A 20,192-nucleotide genomic window follows, 5' to 3' on the forward strand; every position below is an offset into this window, starting at 1 on the left:
ACAATGCGTAACAATCTTTTGTGGCTGTGACCCCATAATGATGGTCAAATAAAACTGTGTGACTGCCGGAGCTGCAGACTAATCATCTATAGCAGGGGTGTCAAAGTCCCTCCTCGAGGGCCGTAATCCAGTCGGGTTTTCAGGATTTCCCCAATGAATATGCATTGAAAGCAGTGCATGCACATAGATCTCATGCATATTCATTGGGGAAATCCTGAAAACCCGACTGGATTCTGGCCCTCGAGGACCGACTTTGACACCTGTGATCTATAGCAGTGGTTCCCAACCCTGTCCTGGAGGACCACCAGGCCAATCGTGTTTACAGGATACCCCTAATGAATATGCATGGAGCAGATTTGCATGCCTGGCACCTCCATTATATGCAGATCTCTCTCATGAATATTCATTAGGGCTAGCCTGAAAATCTGACTGGCCTGGTGGTCCTCCAGGTCAGGGTTGGGAACCACTGATCTATAGAGATGGTCCACCTAAGCTGCAACTCCAAATACAGATTTTGTGTCCTCATTAGTAGGAGTCCTGATCTACTGTTTGGGAAGCTCTGGTGTAGATATTTGATGAAAGGGGCCCCTAAGTTAGGCTAGTAGGTACCCAAAGTAAGAGGGGTAGGGGGGAGAAGTTGAAGACATCCAGAAGAAAGGGTGCCTTTCAAAAGATGGATGATCTAAATCAACCGGAGAGAAAAGCCAGAGAGGTCTCTATGACTGGGAAAACAATCCAGATACAAGAGGAAAAGATGTCAACCATATAGTAGTGGGAAATCCAAAGCAAACTTTGTTTTGTCGCAGCATAGACTCGAGTTTGGCTTGCCCACTGCTGTATCTGGATTGATCTAAATCCAAGACGGAAGAAAATCTGTAGGAAAGATGTTACATTGGAGTGACTAGAAAAATACCTGATTTTTGCATTATAGCATTTCTGATTTGAAGTTTATAGTTTTTCAAAGAGTTCTATGCTTTTATCTTAGAACCTGGGTTTTCCCAATTTTAATTCTTACATGTGGATTGGGGGGGGGTAGATTTCTATTAATAATATATATGAATGATAAGATATAATAATGTGGTATATTTTTTGTTGTATATGGAAGTGGGAGGGGGTGGGGGTTATATCTTTTTGTTGTATGATATGGTAGATTTTCAAGTGATATTGTATTCTAATTGCTTGATATTTACTGTACACTTGTGAATTATAAAATGAATAAAGAATTTAAAAAAAAACCAAACCAACCTGGGTTAATGTTAAAAAAAAATTTATTGAAGCTGTATTTATTTTAATACATACTGCATTTTATTTATAACTTGTTTGAAGTTCATTTTTAAAAATTTTAAATCTTGTAATAAAAATATACAGTTAAGGATATCCATCTTAGCCCTTTATTTACAGATACAGAATTTATTTTATGCAAGTTTTTATGTACTATCTACATGTTAATGAAAACAAAACAGTTCACAAATGAAATAACCACTCAACACCTTCCATTTCCAATCCTCCCTAATGAAACATTTTAACATTTTTCTGGTTACAGACATTTCCCCTAATTTCTGATCTATCAACTTACCCTTTTGTGATTGTCAAATAAAAATCTGCACACCTACCCTAGTATATCCACTGTTCTGGCATTAGGGGTAAAGCCAAGGGTTTTTGTTGGGTTTTTTTTGTTAGTTTTTAATTTTGGTGCTTTTATGAAAGACCCACAGGAGGCATTTTATTCAACAATATAATGGTAACATCTTTTATCCCAGGACAAGCAGGCAGGTATTCTCACTAGTGGGTGATGTCATCCGACAGAGCCCCGATACGGACATCTTGCAAGCATGTCTTGCTTGAAGAAACTCAGAAGTTTCGAGATGCCCGCACCGCGCATGCGCCAGTGCCTTCCCGCCCGATGTACCGGGCGTGTCTCCTCAGTTCTTTTCTTTCCGCGGAGCTGAGAAGTTTCACTTCATTCTGCGCTGACTGAATTTCAGTAAATTTGCCTTCTTTCTACCGCGTTTTTTATTTATTTGATTTATTTCAATTTTACTTTATATTTTCTTAAAAAAAAAAATTATTTCTTCCGGCGGTTCGGCCGGGCCGGCCTCGTGGCTTAGGCCGAGCGCCTTCGACCTAGCGGCGACGATTTTCCGGCCTATGTCCCGGCCAATCACCGGTTTTAAAAAGTGCAGCAAGTGCCAGCGTGCGATTTCGTTGACGGACCCACATCGACGCTGTCTTCAGTGTCTTGGTCCAGAACACGTTCCGAAATCGTGCCGGCCTTGTTCCACGCTTACTGCGCGCTCGTTCAAACGGCGCTGCTTGCTCTGGGAGTCGATGTTTAAGATGGAGTCTGCCAAAGAGCCGTCTGCTTCAACTTCTGCTGAGGTATCACCGGTTCGTTCGAAACATGCATCGACAACTCCTGCATCTGGCATTGTGAAGCCGGCATCGTTCACTCCGACTTCTGCCTCAGGTTCGACATCGGTGCCTGTCCCCGTCTCCTCAGCTCAGGTACCGCCTTCCACTGTCCCTCCGGTGGTCATCAAAGTGCCTAAAGCTAGCAAGCAGAAGCACTTGGCCACAAAGGAGCGCAAAGACCGTGCTGGAGGACCCCCTTTCGGTGCGGATCCCTCCATATCGGCTTCGCTGCGATCCCTGCTGGAAGCTCAGTTTGTCGAGCTTATGCAGTCTATGGGACCCCGGCTTATCGCCTCCATTCAGGGTGACCTCCCGGTCTCGGTCCCGGGGGGCGGTCCGCCCCCATCCCCCTCGTCGTTCAATTTCTCTGCTCGACGAGGAGGATCGGCGGAGGGCGGCGGGAGCCTCCAGGCGGGCTTCATTTAGTGATATGCCGCCTTTGGAGCCCATCACGCCTCCTCGACATCAGAGTACTGTGTCAGCCCCTGATAATCGGAGTCCTGGGCATACTGCATCGCAGGAAGAGTTCTTCCGCACTCCATACCAGACCTGGGTGGCACTGCGTGAGTCCGCATCCTTGCCACCTCTGCGATCCACTGCATCGAGTCCCATCCATTCCTTGGAGGCTTCGGGGGATCGTGCGATGCACAGAAGATCTTGTTACCCATCCCGTCACCGGGAGGGGCATCGATCTCGACACTCATCTCGACACTCCTCACGTCATTCGGAGGTGTCCCCGCAAAAGAAGATCCAGCGTATGGGATACTCCTCGTCGGATTTATCCCCGCCTGAGGGACCGGAGTATGAGGAACCATCTACCTCCTATTCTCCTTGCCGCTCCCAGCTCTCTCTGGATCCGGAGGCTTCCACTTCTTCTAGTCCGTCTCGCCGGCCGGCGCTGGCGGACCAACTATCTTTTTCCTCCTTCCTCCGAGAAATGGCGGATGACTTGGATGTAACTTTGGACACTGGTTCTCGATATTCTAAGGAGTATCTGGACACCATGCATTTGCCTCACCCTCCGGCGGAGACGCTTCGACTTCCTCTGCATAAACTGCTTGACCAGACTTTCATGCGTTGTTTTGAGACACCGTATTCCATCCCTGCAGTTCCCAGTAAGTTGGATGCTCGATACCGCATCGTCCATCACAAAGGGTTTGAGGGGGCGCAACTTTCTCATCAGTCACTTCTGGTCGAGTCCTCCCTCAAACGATCTCATCCCTCCCAGGTTTACGCCTCAGTACCACCGGGCCGTGAAGGGAGAACGATGGACAAGTTTGGTAGACGTATCTACCAGAACTCGATGATGGCGACTCGAGTGCTCAATTACAATTTCTTCTTCTCTTCATATTTGGACTTCTTTTTGCCGGTGCTCCGCAAGTTCATCCCTTTTATCGATGCTCAGGCTCGATTCGAATTTGAAAAGGTGGTGGCGACCCTTTCCCAGTTACGCCTGCAGCTGATGCAATCCTCCTACGATGCCTTCGAGCTCTCGGCACGTGCTGCGGCCTGTTCGGTCGCCATGCGTCGCCTGGCATGGCTTCGTACCATTGATATGGATCCGAACCTCCAAGACAGACTTGCAAATGTGCCTTGTGCGGGGGAGTATCTGTTCGATGAGTCTATCGAGACTGTTACTAAGAAGCTTTCGGACCATGAGAAGTCCTTCCAGTCTATTCTGCGGCCTAAGCCTAAGCCTCAGCAGTCTCGTCCCTCTAGGCCGCCTCTGATTTACCAGCGGCGTTATCAGCCGAGGCAGACTCCTCCTGCGAGACAGCCTGCGAAGAGACAGCCTCCTCAGAAGCCTCAGCAGAAGCCTCAGATGCCGGCTGCACCCAAGGCTACTCAGCCTTTTTGACTCTCTTCCAGGGAGCATAACCAACGCCGTTCTGTCTCCCCCCGTTTTTCCCATTGGGGGTCGTCTCCATCACTTTTGTCATCGATGGGAAACAATAACCACGGACCTCTGGGTCCTTGCCATCGTAAGAGAGGGATACTCTCTTCATTTCCAACGGGTCCCCCCGGACCACCCGCCAAAAGAGTATCCTTCCAACTTGACGCAGACCGCTCTTCTCCTCCAGGAGGCTCAGGCTCTGCTTCGGCTTCGGGCCGTCGAGCCGGTTCCACTCGATCAGCAAAACCGGGGGTTTTACTCCCGGTACTTCCTGATCCCGAAGAAGACGGGCGATCTGCGTCCCATTTTGGACCTTCGAGTCCTCAACAAGTTTTTGGTCAAGGAGTGTTTCCGCATGCTGACCCTTGCTTCTCTCTATCCCCTCCTCGAGCAGAACGATTGGTTATGCTCTCTGGACCTCAAGGAGGCCTACACTCACATCCCTATTCATCCGGCCTCCCGCAAGTTTCTCAGATTTCGGGTGGGACATCTACATCTGCAGTATCGAGTGCTTCCATTCGGCCTTTCCTCGTCTCCCAGAGTCTTCACGAAGTGTCTGGTGGTGGTGGCCGCTGCACTCCGGAACATGGGTCTTCAGGTGTTTCCATACCTCGACGACTGGCTCATCAAGGCACCGTCGGCTCCAGGGGTCATTTCGGCGACCTTGACTACAATTTGTTTCCTGCAGAGTTTGGGCTTCGAGATCAACTTCCCCAAGTCACATCTTCAGCCCACCCAGTCTCTCCCCTTTATCGGGGCTGTTCTGGATACCATTCAACTTCGAGCATTCCTTCCTCCTCAACGCATGGATGCTCTCCTTCTACTCTGCCAGTCGGTGTCTTCTCGCCCGTCCATCTCAGCGAGACACATGATGGTCCTCTTGGGCCACATGGCATCTACAGTTCATGTGACGCCTTTTGCCAGACTACATCTCAGAATTCCTCAATGGACCCTGGCATCTCAGTGGACTCAGGTGTCCGACCCGTTGTCCCGTCACATTGTAGTCACTCCTGCTCTACGGCAGTCTCTTCTCTGGTGGATGACCTCTTCGAATCTATCCAGAGGTTTGCTGTTTCACTCTCCTCCCCACCAGAAAGTTCTCACGACCGATTCATCGAACTATGCATGGGGGGGCTCATCTGGATGGTCTTCGCACTCAGGGGTTCTGGACCAGTGCGGAACGACTCCATCAAATCAATCTTCTGGAGCTCAGAGCCATCTTCAATGCTCTCCAAGCCTTTCAGCATCTGCTTCACGACATGGTGGTCCTTATTCGCACAGACAATCAGGTCGCCATGTATTATGTCAACAAACAAGGGGGCACGGGCTCGGCCCCTCTTTGTCAGGAAGCTCGAGTCTGGGATTGGGCGGTTCGCCACAACACCTTCCTCAAAGCTGTCTACATTCAGGGGAAAGACAACTTCTTGGCAGACAAATTGAGTCGTCTTCTCCAGCCTCACGAATGGACGCTCCATTCCGACCCCCTTCATCAGATCTTTGCTCAGTGGGGAACGCCTCAGATAGACCTCTTTGCAGCCCCCCACAACTTCAAACTGCCTCAGTTTTGCTCCAGGATCTACACTCCTTGCCGCCTCGAGGCAGACGCTTTTCTGCTGGATTGGGGGAATCGCTTCCTATATGCGTTTCCTCAATTTCCTCTCATTCAGAAGACTCTGGTCAAGTTGAGATCAGACCATGCCACCATGATTCTGATTGCTCCTCGGTGGCCCAGACAACCTTGGTACTCCCTTCTACTTCAACTGAGCAGCAGGGAGCCAGTACTTCTTCCAGTGTTTCCTTCACTACTTACTCAACATCAAGGTTCACTACTTCATCCCAACCTGCAGTCCCTCCACCTGACAGCTTGGTTCCTCTCAACATAACTCCTCACCAGTTCTCTCAAGCAGTGAGGGAGGTCTTGGAGGCTTCCAGGAAACCTGCTACTCGACAATGCTATTCCCAAAAATGGACTAGATTCTCTTCCTGGTGTATTTCCAATGACAAGGAGCCTCAACGAGCTTCCCTATCCTCTGTGTTGGACTATCTTCTACACCTGTCTCAGTCTGGTCTCAAGTCTACCTCTATACGAGTCCACCTGAGTGCTATTGCGGCTTTCCATCAGCCTCTACAGGGGAAACCTTTGTCTGCTCATCCTGTGGTTTCCAGATTTATGAAAGGACTTTTTCATGTCAACCCTCCTATCAAACCTCCTCCTGTGGTTTGGGATCTCAATGTTGTCCTGTCTCATCTCATGAAGCCTCCGTTTGAACCTCTCAACAAGGCTCCACTTAAGTATCTCACCTGGAAGGTGGTTTTTCTGGTGGCCCTCACGTCTGCTCGCAGGGTCAGTGAGCTTCAGGCCCTAGTGGCGGATCCACCTTTCACAGTATTCCATCATGACAAAGTGGTTCTTCGTACTCATCCAAAATTCTTGCCTAAAGTGGTCTCTGAATTTCACCTCAACCAATCCATCGTGCTTCCAGTGTTCTTTCCAAAGCCTCATTCTCACCCTGGAGAATCTGCTTTGCACACTCTGGACTGTAAACGTGCTTTAGCTTTCTACTTGGATTGCACAAAGCCACACAGAACTGCTCCTCAACTTTTCGTCTCTTTTGATCCAAACAAGTTGGGACGACCTGTATCGAAGCGCACCATCTCCAACTGGATGGCGGCTTGTATCTCTTCCTGCTATGCCCAGGCTGGATTATCCCTTCCCTTTAAGGTCACAGCCCATAAGGTCAGAGCAATGGCAGCCTCTGTAGCCTTCCTCAGATCGACACCGATTGAGGAGATTTGTAAGGCTGCCACTTGGTCCTCGGTTCATACCTTCACCTCTCATTATTGTCTGGATACTTTCTCCAGACGGGATGGACAGTTTGGCCAAACAGTGTTACAAAATTTGTTCTCTTAAGTTGCCAACTCTCCCACCATCCCATTGGGGTTAGCTTGGAGGTCACCCACTAGTGAGAATACCTGCCTGCTTGTCCTGGGATAAAGCAATGTTACTTACCGTAACAGTTGTTATCCAGGGACAGCAGGCAGCTATTCTCACGTCCCACCCACCTCCCCTGGGTTGGCTTCTCAGGCTAGCTACCTGAACTGAGGAGACACGCCCGGTACATCGGGCGGGAAGGCACTGGCGCATGCGCGGTGCGGGCATCTCGAAACTTCTGAGTTTCTTCAAGCAAGACATGCTTGCAAGATGTCCGTATCGGGGCTCTGTCGGATGACATCACCCACTAGTGAGAATAGCTGCCTGCTGTCCCTGGATAACAACTGTTACGGTAAGTAACATTGCTTTCTATAAAAGCAATATTTAACTTAGAATCCATTTGCCTCCTATTTCCTTTGAGGACTTAAGTTTTATATTAAATAAACAACTGTAAGTGACACATCAGAGGAAAGGCCCTGCCTGGGCTGTTTTGAGCTCTTCCTCTTGACCGGCTGCCGCTTCGGGTAAGGAAGGGAGAGAGGGGGTTCGTGGCGCAGGACTGCCACTGTTTCTATTAGTTTGGAGCTTGAGGGACGAGGAATTTGTGACTCGGGACCATCGCCGCACTGGTGCTTTAGGTTAGGAGGGTGGTGGGGTTCACGGCTTAGGACTGCTTTGGGGCTTGGGGGGGCTTGCGGCTCAGGACCGCTGGCGCTTCAGGGTCCTTTTTTTTTTTTTTTTTATTCCTGGCAATTTTTTTGCCAGTTGGGTTTGAGTGCTGGTTAACTGAGATTCTACTATAGAAACCTCGCCGCACCTCAAGAAGGACATGGCGGTACTTGAGAGAGTACAAAGGAGAGCAACGAAAATGGTAAAAGGGCTGGAACACTGCCCATACGCCGAGAGGTTGGATAGGCTGGGGCTCTTCTCTCTGGAGAAGAGGAGGCTCAGGGGAGATATGATAGAGACCTTCAAGATCATGAGGGGCATAGAGAGGGTGGATAGGGACAGATTCTTCAGACTGAAAGGGACAGCGAATACGAGGGGGCATTCGGAGAAACTGAAGGGAGATAGGTTCAAAACAAATGCAAGGAAGTTTTTTTTCACCCAAAGGGTCGTGAACACTTGGAATGCGCTACCGGAGGAAGTGATCAGGCAGAGTACGGTACAGGGATTCAAACAGGGATTGGACGGATTCCTGAGGGATAAAGGGATCGCGGGATACTGAGGGAGGAGCTGGGATGTAACACAAGTATAAAAATCTAACCAAGTAATGAGTATAGAAACCAAACCAGGTCGTGCATGTGCAAGACCGGAAGGTTAGGACTTCGATAGGAAGACAGGACTTAAATGAGAAACCAAGGTGGCAAGGGAGCCTCTTCTGGTGATACAGACAGGTCGTGACCAGTCTGGGCCGCCGCGGGAGCGGACTGCCGGGCAGGATGGACCTATGGTCTGACCCGGCGGAGGCACTGCTTATGTTCTTATGTAAACATGATGGCAGATAAAGGCCAAATGGCCCATCTAGTCAGCCCATCCACAGTAACCATTATCTCTTTCTCTCTCCGAGATCCCATGTGCCTATCCCAAGACCTCTTGAATTCAGACACAGTGTCTGTCTCTGCCACCTCTTCTGGGAGACTGTTCCATGCATCTACCACCCTTTCTGTAAAAAAGTATTTCCTTAGCTTACTCCGGAGCCTATCACCTCTTAACTTCATCCTATGCCCTCTCATTGCAGAGTTTCCTTTCAAATGAAAGAGACTCGATTCATGCGCATTTACATTATGTAGGTATTTAAACATCTCTATCATTTATCCCAGGACAAGCAGGCAGCATATTCTTGACTGATGGGTGACGGCACCGACGGAGCCCCGGTACGGACAATTTTAGAGTGATTGCACTCTAAGAACTTTAGAAAGTTCTAGCTAGGCCGCACCGCGCGTGCGCGAGTGCCTTCCCGCCCGACAGAGGCGCGCGGTCCCCAGTTTTCTTAATTCCGCGGAGCTAAGAAGACGCGTGTTTCCAACGGCTGTTGGAAGTTTTTTCCTTAAGTTCACTTGCCTTCCCGCTCGCGCGTATTTTTCTCTTCATTTTATTTTTTTCTTGTTTTTTTACCGTTTGTAAAAAAAAAAAAAAAAAATTGTTTTATTTTTTCACTTTTTATTGACTACCCCGGCGGGGCCTGTTGGCACCATCGAAGCCTCCGGCTTCGATTTTGCTACAGCGGTTTTTCCCTTCATGCCCCCGTCACCGGGTTTCAAAAAGTGTCAGCGGTGTGCGCGCCCTATATCTCTCTCCGACCCGCACAAGTGGTGCCTTCAGTGTCTGGGTCCGGACCATAGGGCTGACACCTGCACCCGCTGTAGTTCTTTACAAAAAAGAACTTTAAAAAACCGGCAAATTCAACAACGAATTTTGTTCGGCACCGACATGGAAGTTGCACCAGTATCGACATCGGCAACTTCCTCCAAATCGACACCGACTGTCTCGGCACCGACAGATACATCGCCGACGTCGGTACCTGTAGGTAAGCCGGCTAAGAAGCCTTCCCCTACTGTCCTAGGGCCACCAGTCGAGCATGCAGTGAGCCAAGTCCTGCAGACTGAGCGCCGGCCCCGTAAACGCTCCGCTCCCATTGAAGTCACTGCCTCGTCATCGGCATCGACTTCACCCGAGCGTCGAGCGGCACCGAAGGTACCGAGCAAGAAAAGACCGGTACCGGTGCAATCGGGACCTACGTTGGATGAGCGCATTGCCTCTATCCTCCAGGTCCAGCTTAAACAGCAACTTCAACAGTTGCTCCCGGCTCTGTTGACACCGAATCCTCCAGTGTCGGTACCCAGTGAGCCTTCGGTGCCGACCGTCGATCAACCACTTTTATTGACATCGACTTTGTCGGCACCGCACAAATCCATGTCCATGCCTATTCTTTCAGCGGAGCCGAAACGACGTTCTGCTCCGGACACTTCTGAACCGGTACCGTTCTCTGAGCCCCGTACCGTTCTACACTCTCCTGGTACCGTCTCCAACCGTTCGGGGAAATCGGTACGCAAGACTAAACATGTTGGCACCTCGACTCCACTTTCTCAGGGCCGTCTCCAATCGGTACGGGACCCTGACTTGTGGGATGACTCGGATGATCACCTCGGTACCGAGGAAGATTATTCATCTGAAGAGGAGGATGTATCGGTACAAGACCCTGCTTCTAAGCCAGAGCACTCCTCATTTACCAAATTTTTAAGGGAAATGTCAGACACCCTTTCAATTCCTTTGGAGTCTGATTCTAAAAAGTCCAAGGCATTCTTAGATGCCTTGGACTTTGATCATCCTCCTAAGGAGTTCTTAAAGTTGCCCCTCCATGATATCTTGAGGGAAACTTTCTATAAGAACTTGGAAACTCCCTTAACCATCCCGGGAGCCCCAAGAAAATTGGAATCTCTTTATAAAGTCATTCCAATTCCAGGGTTCGATAAGCAACAACTTCCCCATGAATCCTTGTTGGTGGAATCAACCCTGAAGAAGTCTGTAGGTGCCAGTGTTTACGCCTCTGTTCCTCCTGGCAGAGAAGGAAAGGCCATGGATAAATTTGGAAAGCGCCTTTACCAAAACGCCATGCTGGCCAACCGTTCAGGTAATTACGCATTCCACTTCTCGTTTTACCTGAAGCATCTCATTCAGCAGGTGACCTCTTTTCAAAAGTACATTCCGGACCGTAAACTTCCTGCTTTCCAGCAATGTACTTCTAGTCTTTTGCAACTAAGGAAGTTTATGGTCCGTTCCATTTATGATACTTTTGAACTGACGTCACGGGCCACTGCTATTTCTGTTGCAATGAGAAGGTTGGCATGGCTACGGGTCTCGGAACTGGATGTTAACCATCAAGACCGACTAGCCAATGCACCCTGTCTTGGGGATGAGCTGTTTGGGGAGTCCATGGATACCGCCACACAAAAGCTCTCCGCGCATGAGACTAGGTGGGACTCCTTGTTGAAAAACAAGAAGAAACCTCCTCCTCCTCGTCCATTCAGGCAACAACCTTCTTATCAAAGAAGGTTTTCTGCTCGCCCAGCTCAGACTCATCCTCCTCAACCTCGCAGGCAGCGTCAACAGCAGCAACAGGCTCGTCAACAACAACAGCCTGCTGTAAAACCGGCTGTTCAACCTAAGTCTACACAGCCCTTTTGACTCTCTTCTCGAGAACATTGCCAGTCTTCCTCCATCATGCCTTCAATCTCAGCCCATAGGAGGTCGACTCCAGGTTTTTCTGTCTCGATGGGAAGCAATTACCTCCGACCAGTGGGTACTTGCTATCATCGCTCACGGATATGCCCTGAACTTTCAGACTCCTCCACCGTTAAGTCTACCAAAAGAGTCTGCTTCCAACAAGGCTCAGTCCCTCCTTCTCGGTCAGGAGGTTCAATCCCTCCTCCTTCTCAATGCCATCGAACCAGTTCCTCTAGACCAGCAAGGCCTGGGATTTTATTCCCGGTACTTTCTTGTCCCCAAAAAAACCGGAGATCTCAGACCAATATTAGATCTCAGAGACCTCAACAAATGTCTGGTCAAGGAGAAGTTCAAGATGTTATCTCTTGCCACCCTATACCCTCTTCTCTCTCAGGAAGACTGGCTATGTTCCCTCGATCTCAAGGAGGCGTATACTCACATTCCAATTCATCTGATGTCCAGACAATACCTTCGCTTTCTTGTCAACCAACATCATTACCAATACAAGGTTCTACCCTTCGGCTTAGCCTCCTCTCCCAGGGTATTCACCAAATGTCTGATTGTGGTCGCAGCTTATCTCCGCTCCCACAATTTTCAAGTCTTCCCTTATCTGGACGACTGGCTCATCAAGGCTCCTTCTCCTCAGTCCGTTCACATAGCCACCAATCAGACCATTTCCTTCCTTCGACTGTTGGGGTTCGAGATCAATCTACCCAAGTCACACCTCATTCCAACTCAGCGACTTCAATTCATCGGAGCCATTCTGGATACTGTTCAAATGAGGGCGTTTCTTCCTCCAAACCGCCTTCACACCATCCTTCATCTCTGTCAGCAGGTTTTCCAGAGAACTTCCATCTCAGCAAATCAAATGATGGTACTTTTGGGGCACATGGCATCCACAGTGCATGTCACCCCCTTTGCACGTCTCCACCTGCGCACTCCTCAATGGACCCTAGCGACTCAGTGGTCACAAGCGACGGATCCTTGTTCACAACACATATCTGTGACCTCGTCTCTTCGACAGTCACTTCTTTGGTGGTTGAACTCATCAAATCTATCCAGAGGTCTACTGTTCCATCTACCTCCTCATCAACTAGTCATCACCACAGATTCCTCCCCCTATGCATGGGGAGCTCACTTGAACGAGTTCCAAACTCAGGGGTTTTGGACCACCCAGGAAAAGAAGCACCACATCAATTTCCTGGAACTCAGAGCGATATTTTACGCCCTCAAAGCTTTTCAACATCTCCTCTTTCCTCAGGTTCTTCTCATTTGCACAGACAACCAGGTTGCAATGTATTACCTCAACAAACAAGGAGGGACAGGATCCCGTCCTTTATGTCAGGAAGCTCAAAGGATTTGGACATGGGCGACTGCTCGTCACCTATTCCTGAAAGCAGTATACATACAAGGGGAACAGAATTGCTTAGCAGACAATCTCAGCAGAATTCTTCAACCTCACGAATGGACTCTCGACCCCTCGACTCTACAGTCCATTTTCTCCCAATGGGGCACTCCTCAGGTGGATCTCTTTGCAGCTCCCCACAACCATCAGCTGCCCAGGTTTTGCTCCAGACTTTACTCTCCTCACCGTCTGGAACCCGATGCATTTCTTCTGGATTGGACCAATCTCTTCCTTTATGCATTCCCTCCTCTTCCGCTCATGCTGCGCACCTTATTCAAACTCAAGAGGGAACAAGCCACCATGATCCTCATCGCTCCACGGTGGCCCAGACAGCATTGGTTTTCCCTTCTACTTCAACTCAGTTCCAGGGAACCCATACCTCTTCCTCTGTTTCCTTCACTACTTACACAGCATCAGCAAACGCTTCTTCATCCCAACTTACAGTCTCTGCACCTGACAGCTTGGTATCTCTCGGGCTGACTGCACCTCATGCTCTCCTTTCTCAGCCTGTCCGTTCTATTATTGATGCTTCCAGGAAACCGTCCACTCTTCAGTGTTACCAGCAGAAGTGGTCTCGGTTTTCTTCCTGGTGCCTGTTACATCACCATAATCCCATATCTACAGCAGTGGGATTGGTATTGGACTATCTTTTGTCCTTATCTGACTCTGGTCTTAAATCCTCTTCGATAAGGGTCCACCTTAGTGCCATTGCAGCTTTTCATGAGCCGATCCATGGAAAACCCCTCTCAGCTCATCCCTTAGTTTCAAGGTTCATGAAAGGCCTTTTCAATGTAAAACCACCTCTTAAGGCCCCTCCTGTTGTATGGGATCTTAATGTGGTTCTTTCTGTGTTAATGAAGCCTCCTTTCGAGCCTTTGGCCACAACGCATTTTAAATTTCTAACTTGGAAAGTGGTCTTTCTGATTGCTCTCACTTCTGCCAGGAGGATCAGTGAGCTCCATGCACTGGTGGCTGATCCACCTTTCACTGTTTTTCACCATGATAAGGTTGTCCTTCGTACACATCCAAAATTCCTTCCTAAGGTTGTGTCTGACTTTCACCTTAATCAATCCATCGTTCTACCTGTTTTTTTCCCAAAACCTCATTCTAACCCAGGTGAACAGGCTTTGCATTCCTTGGATTGTAAACGTGCTCTGGCTTACTATCTTGATCGCACCAAACCTCACAGATCATCTCCTCAACTGTTTTTGTCCTTTGATCCTAACAAGCTGGGTCATCCTGTCTCTAAACGCACTCTGTCCAATTGGCTTGCTGCTTGCGTTTCTTTTTGTTATGCTCAGTCGGGCCTGACACTGGAGGGTTCTGTCACGGGCCACAAAATTAGAGCTATGGCAGCATCTGTAGCTTTCCTCCGTTCCACTCCTATTGAGGAAATCTGCAAGGCTGCTACTTGGTCCTCAGTTCATACTTTTACATCTCATTATTGTCTGGATTCATTCTCCAGACGGGATGGACACTTCGGCCAATCTGTTTTGCAAAATTTATTTTCATAATGGCCAACCTTCCCTCCATCCCTCTTTTTGTTAGCTTGGAGGTCACCCATCAGTCAAGAATATGCTGCCTGCTTGTCCTGGGATAAAGCACAGTTACTTACCGTAACAGGTGTTATCCAGGGACAGCAGGCAGATATTCTTGCGTCCCTCCCACCTCCCCGGGTTGGCTTCTTAGCTGGCTTATCCTAACTGGGGACCGCGCGCCTCTGTCGGGCGGGAAGGCACTCGCGCACGCGCGGTGCGGCCTAGCTAGAACTTTCTAAAGTTCTTAGAGTGCAATCACTCTAAAATTGTCCGTACCGGGGCTCCGTCGGTGCCGTCACCCATCAGTCAAGAATATCTGCCTGCTGTCCCTGGATAACACCTGTTACGGTAAGTAACTGTGCTATCTCCCCTCTCCCGCCTATCCTCCAAAGTGTACAGATTGAGATCTTTGTCCCCAAACGCCTTATGATGAAGACCATATACCTTCCTCTGAACAGACTATCCTTTTTATATCTTTTGAAGGTGTGACCTCCAGAATTGTACACAATATTCTAAATTGAGGTCTCACCAAAGTTTTATACAGGGGCATCCTTTAGCAACTCTCCAGACCGGTATAGGTATCTTACAAGCGGGTATATATCTCATCATGACCAGCAGGTGGAGACTGAAACAAAATTGTGGAATTGTACATAAAAGGTACCTTCCCCTATTCCTATCAGTCTCAGCAGGTGTGAGGAGCTGTACCCATCTCCCTCAGTAGGGCTGTTCAAGTTTCAAGTTTATTTAAAAATTTTATATACCGCACAATCGGCCTTCTAGGCGGTGAACATTATTTTAAAAACATATGGAACTATAGATCCTTTAAAACAATAATCATTATTAAAAACAATACAAAAATAAACAAAAAAGGGAAGAAAGGTAGAACTACAATTTATCAGGTAAGAAAGAGAACATATAGGGAAAAAAAACAAAAGGGAGGATGTCTAAAAGTAGAATAAAACTATGTAGCCCTAAAAAGAGCATTTAGGTCTCGAAAGCATCAAGAAAAAGATATGTTTTTAAATTCATCTTAAAATGGAGTTTGTTTAGGGATCCTGGTCTCCGTTTTTGTGCCAGATAGAGCTTGGGTGGGCCCTGTTTGGGTGTCCGTCTGACCTCAGGGATGTCACACCCGGCGGGTCTCGTGCTGGGTCCCTCCCCCCCTTTTCCTCCACCTCCCCAACATTTTTTTTAGAGGTGCCTCAGCAGTAAGCCTTGCCCCCTAATTTAAGCAAGGCCATACTGCTTTGAGAGCCAGTGAATCTGTTCTGTTAAAAAAAAAAAAAAAAAATCCTGAGGTAGTGCCAGTCTGCAGGGTTGCTTCCCTGTCAATTTACTGTATTGTTGCACTAACCGGCACTTTTCTTCTAGCTAGGTCACGTATGGAGCAATTGTGCCCTCCGTGGGAGTGGGACACAATTTGGTCCAGCTGCGAGGCACTTGCAGCTGGCCTGAACTCAGCGGTTTGGGCCGGTGAGGTGGAGAAGCTCTGTCGGCAGCGGCTGCAGGCGTCCAGAGCTCACTGACCTTAGTGCCTTGTGAGCCAGCTGAAGGCAGTGAGGCAACCCAGTCTTCTCTCACTGCCTCTGGAGGGATTCCCCGAAACCACCGATGGTAGGGAAAAAGGATTCCCTCTCAGCTGATTTTTCAACAGCTGATGCCGGCTTGGCCTGCTTTAGCATCTGGGACAGTTTACGTTTCCCAGCTGCTACAGGCCCTGGAGGGATTATTTTTGGCAGATCTTTGCCATTTTGACAGACCCCCTCCATTTTGTCTGCAACCTCGGGTAACCTTCCCCCTGTATTGCAAACACAGGGGCAAGATTCAGCAGGGGACCCCTGCTTGGGCAGGGAGTCCTTGGGGACCCCCGGGGTTTTTTCCCCTGATTTTAATTTCTTTCTTTGTGCAGACAGTTGGGGGTCCCACGTGTGCCGGGGGTGGTTTCCCTGTGGCTTTGCCTCCCTCTTTTCATTTGGCGTCCCCTCTTCCTCCTCCCTCATCTGCAAGTACCAGTGGGGTGCTTGGATTGTGGATTGATGGTCGGAGGAGCGTGTTGGCGTGGATGAGGACCTGGCCGTTTTGGCAGGGTTCCAGGATCCTCTAGAGGGGACGGCTGCTGGCAGCGGGGCGTCGGGTTTCCCATCTTCCGGCGCAGAGGTGTCCATGGTGCGCCTTTTATTCAGAGGGATGCGCTTTTAGACCTGATTTAGCAAGTCTCCTTGGTGCTGCATTTTTGAAGTTGCGCCACCGGAGACCCTGCATATGGGGGCCCCTCTGCTTCAGGGGGACTGTCCTGTTTCCTGCTCTTTTCCTGTGTGTCAGGATTTTCAGGATATCATGCTGGCACAGTGGAATACGCCAGAGGCGCCGTTTCGGTTGGCGCACGCCTTGGCTTGTTGGTATCCCATCCCGGAAGGGGATAGGGCTACCTTAATTTCGCCAGTGGTGGACGCGGTGGTCTCGGTGATTGCTAAGCGGCATACTGTGCCTGTTGGCGGGCAGTTCTGCCCTTAGGGTCTCTGAGGAGAATACGTTGGAGACACTTCTTAAGCAGAATTTTGATATCTCTGCCTTGGGGGTCCAGGCGGTTATTTGTGTGGGGCTGGTGGTTCGCACTGTGTTTTGGTGGTATGAGCATGTCCTGGATCATGAGTCTGATGACTCATGGACTTCGTGGATCAGGAGGTGGCGAAGATTGAGATGGCTGCCTCGTTCCTCTCGGATGCTCTTTATGACTTGGTGCGGCCTGCGGTTAAGTCTGGGGCTTTTGGTGGCCGCGCGCTGTATCTTATGGCTTCGCGCTTGGTTGGCGGTTGCTGCGTCCAAAACTGAACTTCCAAAATTTCCCTTTGGGGGTCGTTTTTATTTGGAGAGGACTTAAGATAAGTTGGTTCAGACTCTGACGGACTCTAAGGTGCCCCATCTGTCTGAGGACCATGCCCACCCGGAGTCTCGGGGTGGCACTGTCTGGGGGCATCTGCGGGAATTTTGCATGTTTCGCTTGAGGCGTGGGGCTGCTGCTTTCCAGACTTCCAGCTTTTCCCCGGGGTCGGTTGGCTCAGCGCATGCGGTCCTTTCAGGGGGCCTGTCGGGGCTGGGAGTCCCCCCCACCCCACCAGTTCCCCTGCTAAAAGAAAGTAAATTAGCAGGTAAGAACCTAATTTCTCTTTTTCTTCTAGCTAGGTCACGTATGGAGCAATGAGTACTTTACAAGGGAAAAAGTGCTCATTGTGCTCCAGACGCGAGGCACTCATGGCTGGCCTGTGCAAGTGGTGTACAGGCTGGTGCGGTGGAGGAGCCTCGTCGACAGCGGCTGCAGGCACCCAGGGCTCCCCGCCGCTAGTGCCTCGCGAGTCGGCAGGGAGTAGTGGAGAAGCCCGGTCTTCCCCCCACTGCCTATGGAGGGATTTCCTTAGCCGCCGATGGTGAGGGTAAAAAGGATTCCCTTACCACTGGTTCGGCTGGGGACTACCTCTCAGCTGTTTCTTTAACAGCTGATGGCGGCTAGGACAGTATAGGCTTCTCAGCCCCGCTACAGACCCTGGAGGGGTCATTTTTGGCGGGAACTTTGCCATTTTTACAGACAGGCCCCTCCATTTTATTTGCAACCTCGGGTGACCTGCAGAGAGGTTTGAGAGAATTCCAAGAGCTTTGCTCTGAATACTTTCTCTACTTGTTTTCTGTATGATTAGGCAATGGGCTTGTCCATCCTTATGAACAACCAAACATGAGTTTATAAGCTTACTGCTATTGCAGAATCTGACTCCTATCTGTACTCAAAATGTTTGTCTAGAGGTCATATCATCTGTTTTACCTCGATAGGCTCAGTCACACAACATCATGATACAGAAGGCCTGGCTGGCAGGCGTAGTTCCTGTGGTAATTGACTCTGAGAACTCTGTGCTGGAGAAGGCTCTGGATTGCCTGGATCAACTTATTCTGCAGCATGTGAAGCACTATAATAAGTTCAGCCAAGATGACAGAAACCAGAAGCTGGCTTGGGACTTGCTTATTCTTGTAACTACAGAGAAACAAGAACTAAGGTAGGTGGATAAAATGTATGACTCAGGGTGAGGTGGCAAAGCTGGAGAAACTGAAGTTTAGCAAAAAAGTGAAATCTTAACATTCAAATAACTAACTCTTGAGAATAAATGTATCCTGGGTATTCTTCTGAGCCACTTTCTGTTTACTTGAATTGACATCTATGCTAATATACTGGATTTTTTTTTCTTCTGAAGTGTCACTGCCTGGCACTGGAAAAGGATAACGGAAGGAGAACAGATAGCTGTACCTCTGTTGAGCTGCTAGTTTTGCAGTAACATCATAAGCATGTGCCTGCTGTATAGAGCAGTTGCCCCAAGAATTCCTTTAAGAAATAGTTTTTCCTCATTGAGTATTTATAAACTCAGGGATCAATGGGAAAGATACCATGCAATATATAGCTCTCAAATGGTAACGTAAAATGAGTCCATAGTTCTAACTATGGTTTATCTTGGTTGAATTACCATCTTAAAGTGCAATCTCCTGGACTGACTAGCCATAGGAATGGAATTCCCTCTTCAGCACAGGACAGAGTAGCATTACTACTACTAGTGTTTGTTATTTCGATAGCACTACCAGGCACACGCAGTGCTGTACATTATCCCAGGACAAGCAGGCAGCATATTCTTAACGCATGGGTGATGTCACCGACGGAGCCCCGGTACGGACTCTTTTAACTAGAAAGTTCTAGTTGGCCGCACCGCGCATGCGCGAGTGCCTTCCCGCCCGACAGAGGAGAGCGTGGTCCCCAGTTTCTTCGTTTCCGCGGAGCGAAGAAGTCGCATGTGTTTCAACGGCTGTTGAAAACTTAGTTCTGCCTTCCCGCTCGCGTACTTTTTTCAATTTTTCAATTTTTTTCCTTTCGGATCCCGTTAATTTTCTTTAAAAAAAAAACAAAAACAACTCGTCGAGTTTTCTTTATTTTTTCGGGCCGGCCCCGGCGGGGCCTGTTGCCACAATACAGGCCTCCGACTTTGATTTTGCGGAGGCCGTGTTTCCCTTCATGCCCCCTCAATCGGGCTTTAAGAAGTGCCAGCGGTGTGCATGCCCGATCTCTCTTACCGACCCGCACAATTGGTACCTGTAGTGCTTGGGTCCAGAGCATCGGGCGGACACCTGCACCCGCTGTGCTACGCTTAAAAAGCGTACATTAAAAAATAGGCAGATCCAGCAAAATATTCTATTCGGTACCGGATCTGCCATGGAATCTGTCGCGATGTTGACGGCACCGCAAAAGTCGAAACCAACTACTTCGACTCCACCGGATCCTTCTTCGGGGTCGCTGGCCCCAGGTAAGCCGGCTAAGAAGCCTTCCACTTCCCTTGAGCGCCCTCCTGCCACGGTTGCGACACCGGCAACCCCGGCACCGCACCGACCCCGCAAACGCTCCGCTCCGATATCGGTGAGTGCCTCGTCATCGGCCTCCTCATCGCCGGAGCGTAGAGCGGCACCTATGGTACCGAAAAAGAAAAAAGCGGTACCGGTGCCCCCCCTGGACGACCGCATTGCAGCCATACTCCAAACCCAGTTACAGGAGCAGCTACAGCAACAACTCCAACAACTGTTGCCAGCGTTGCTGGCACCACACCTTCCGGTACAGGACCGGTCCGAGCCTCGCACCGTTCCATTGGTGTCGACCCCCTCGGTACCGCTCAACACTTCCATGCCGGTCCTCTCGGCTGAGCCACATCTTTCCCAACCTGCGGTACAGACCCGCTCTGATGCCAATCCTTCTCGGTACTA

The 20,192-nt window shown here is 49.4% G+C and overlaps 1 protein-coding gene across 2 annotated transcripts in view; it reads left to right on the top strand.

The window, feature by feature from the left end:
- NCAPD3 (non-SMC condensin II complex subunit D3) overlaps positions 1 to 20,192 on the top strand; it is a 196,370-nt gene that overhangs the window by 102,000 nt on the left and 74,178 nt on the right. For both annotated transcript variants that reach the window (XM_033919103.1, XM_033919104.1), the window contains exon 16: positions 18,231 to 18,451. In XM_033919103.1, coding sequence (XP_033774994.1) covers positions 18,231 to 18,451 — 221 coding nt within the window. The remainder of the gene's footprint in view (positions 1 to 18,230; positions 18,452 to 20,192) is intronic.

Source organism: Geotrypetes seraphini, chromosome 13 (assembly GCF_902459505.1).
Source record: "Geotrypetes seraphini chromosome 13, aGeoSer1.1, whole genome shotgun sequence".
NCBI classification, from domain to species: domain Eukaryota; kingdom Metazoa; phylum Chordata; class Amphibia; order Gymnophiona; family Dermophiidae; genus Geotrypetes; species Geotrypetes seraphini.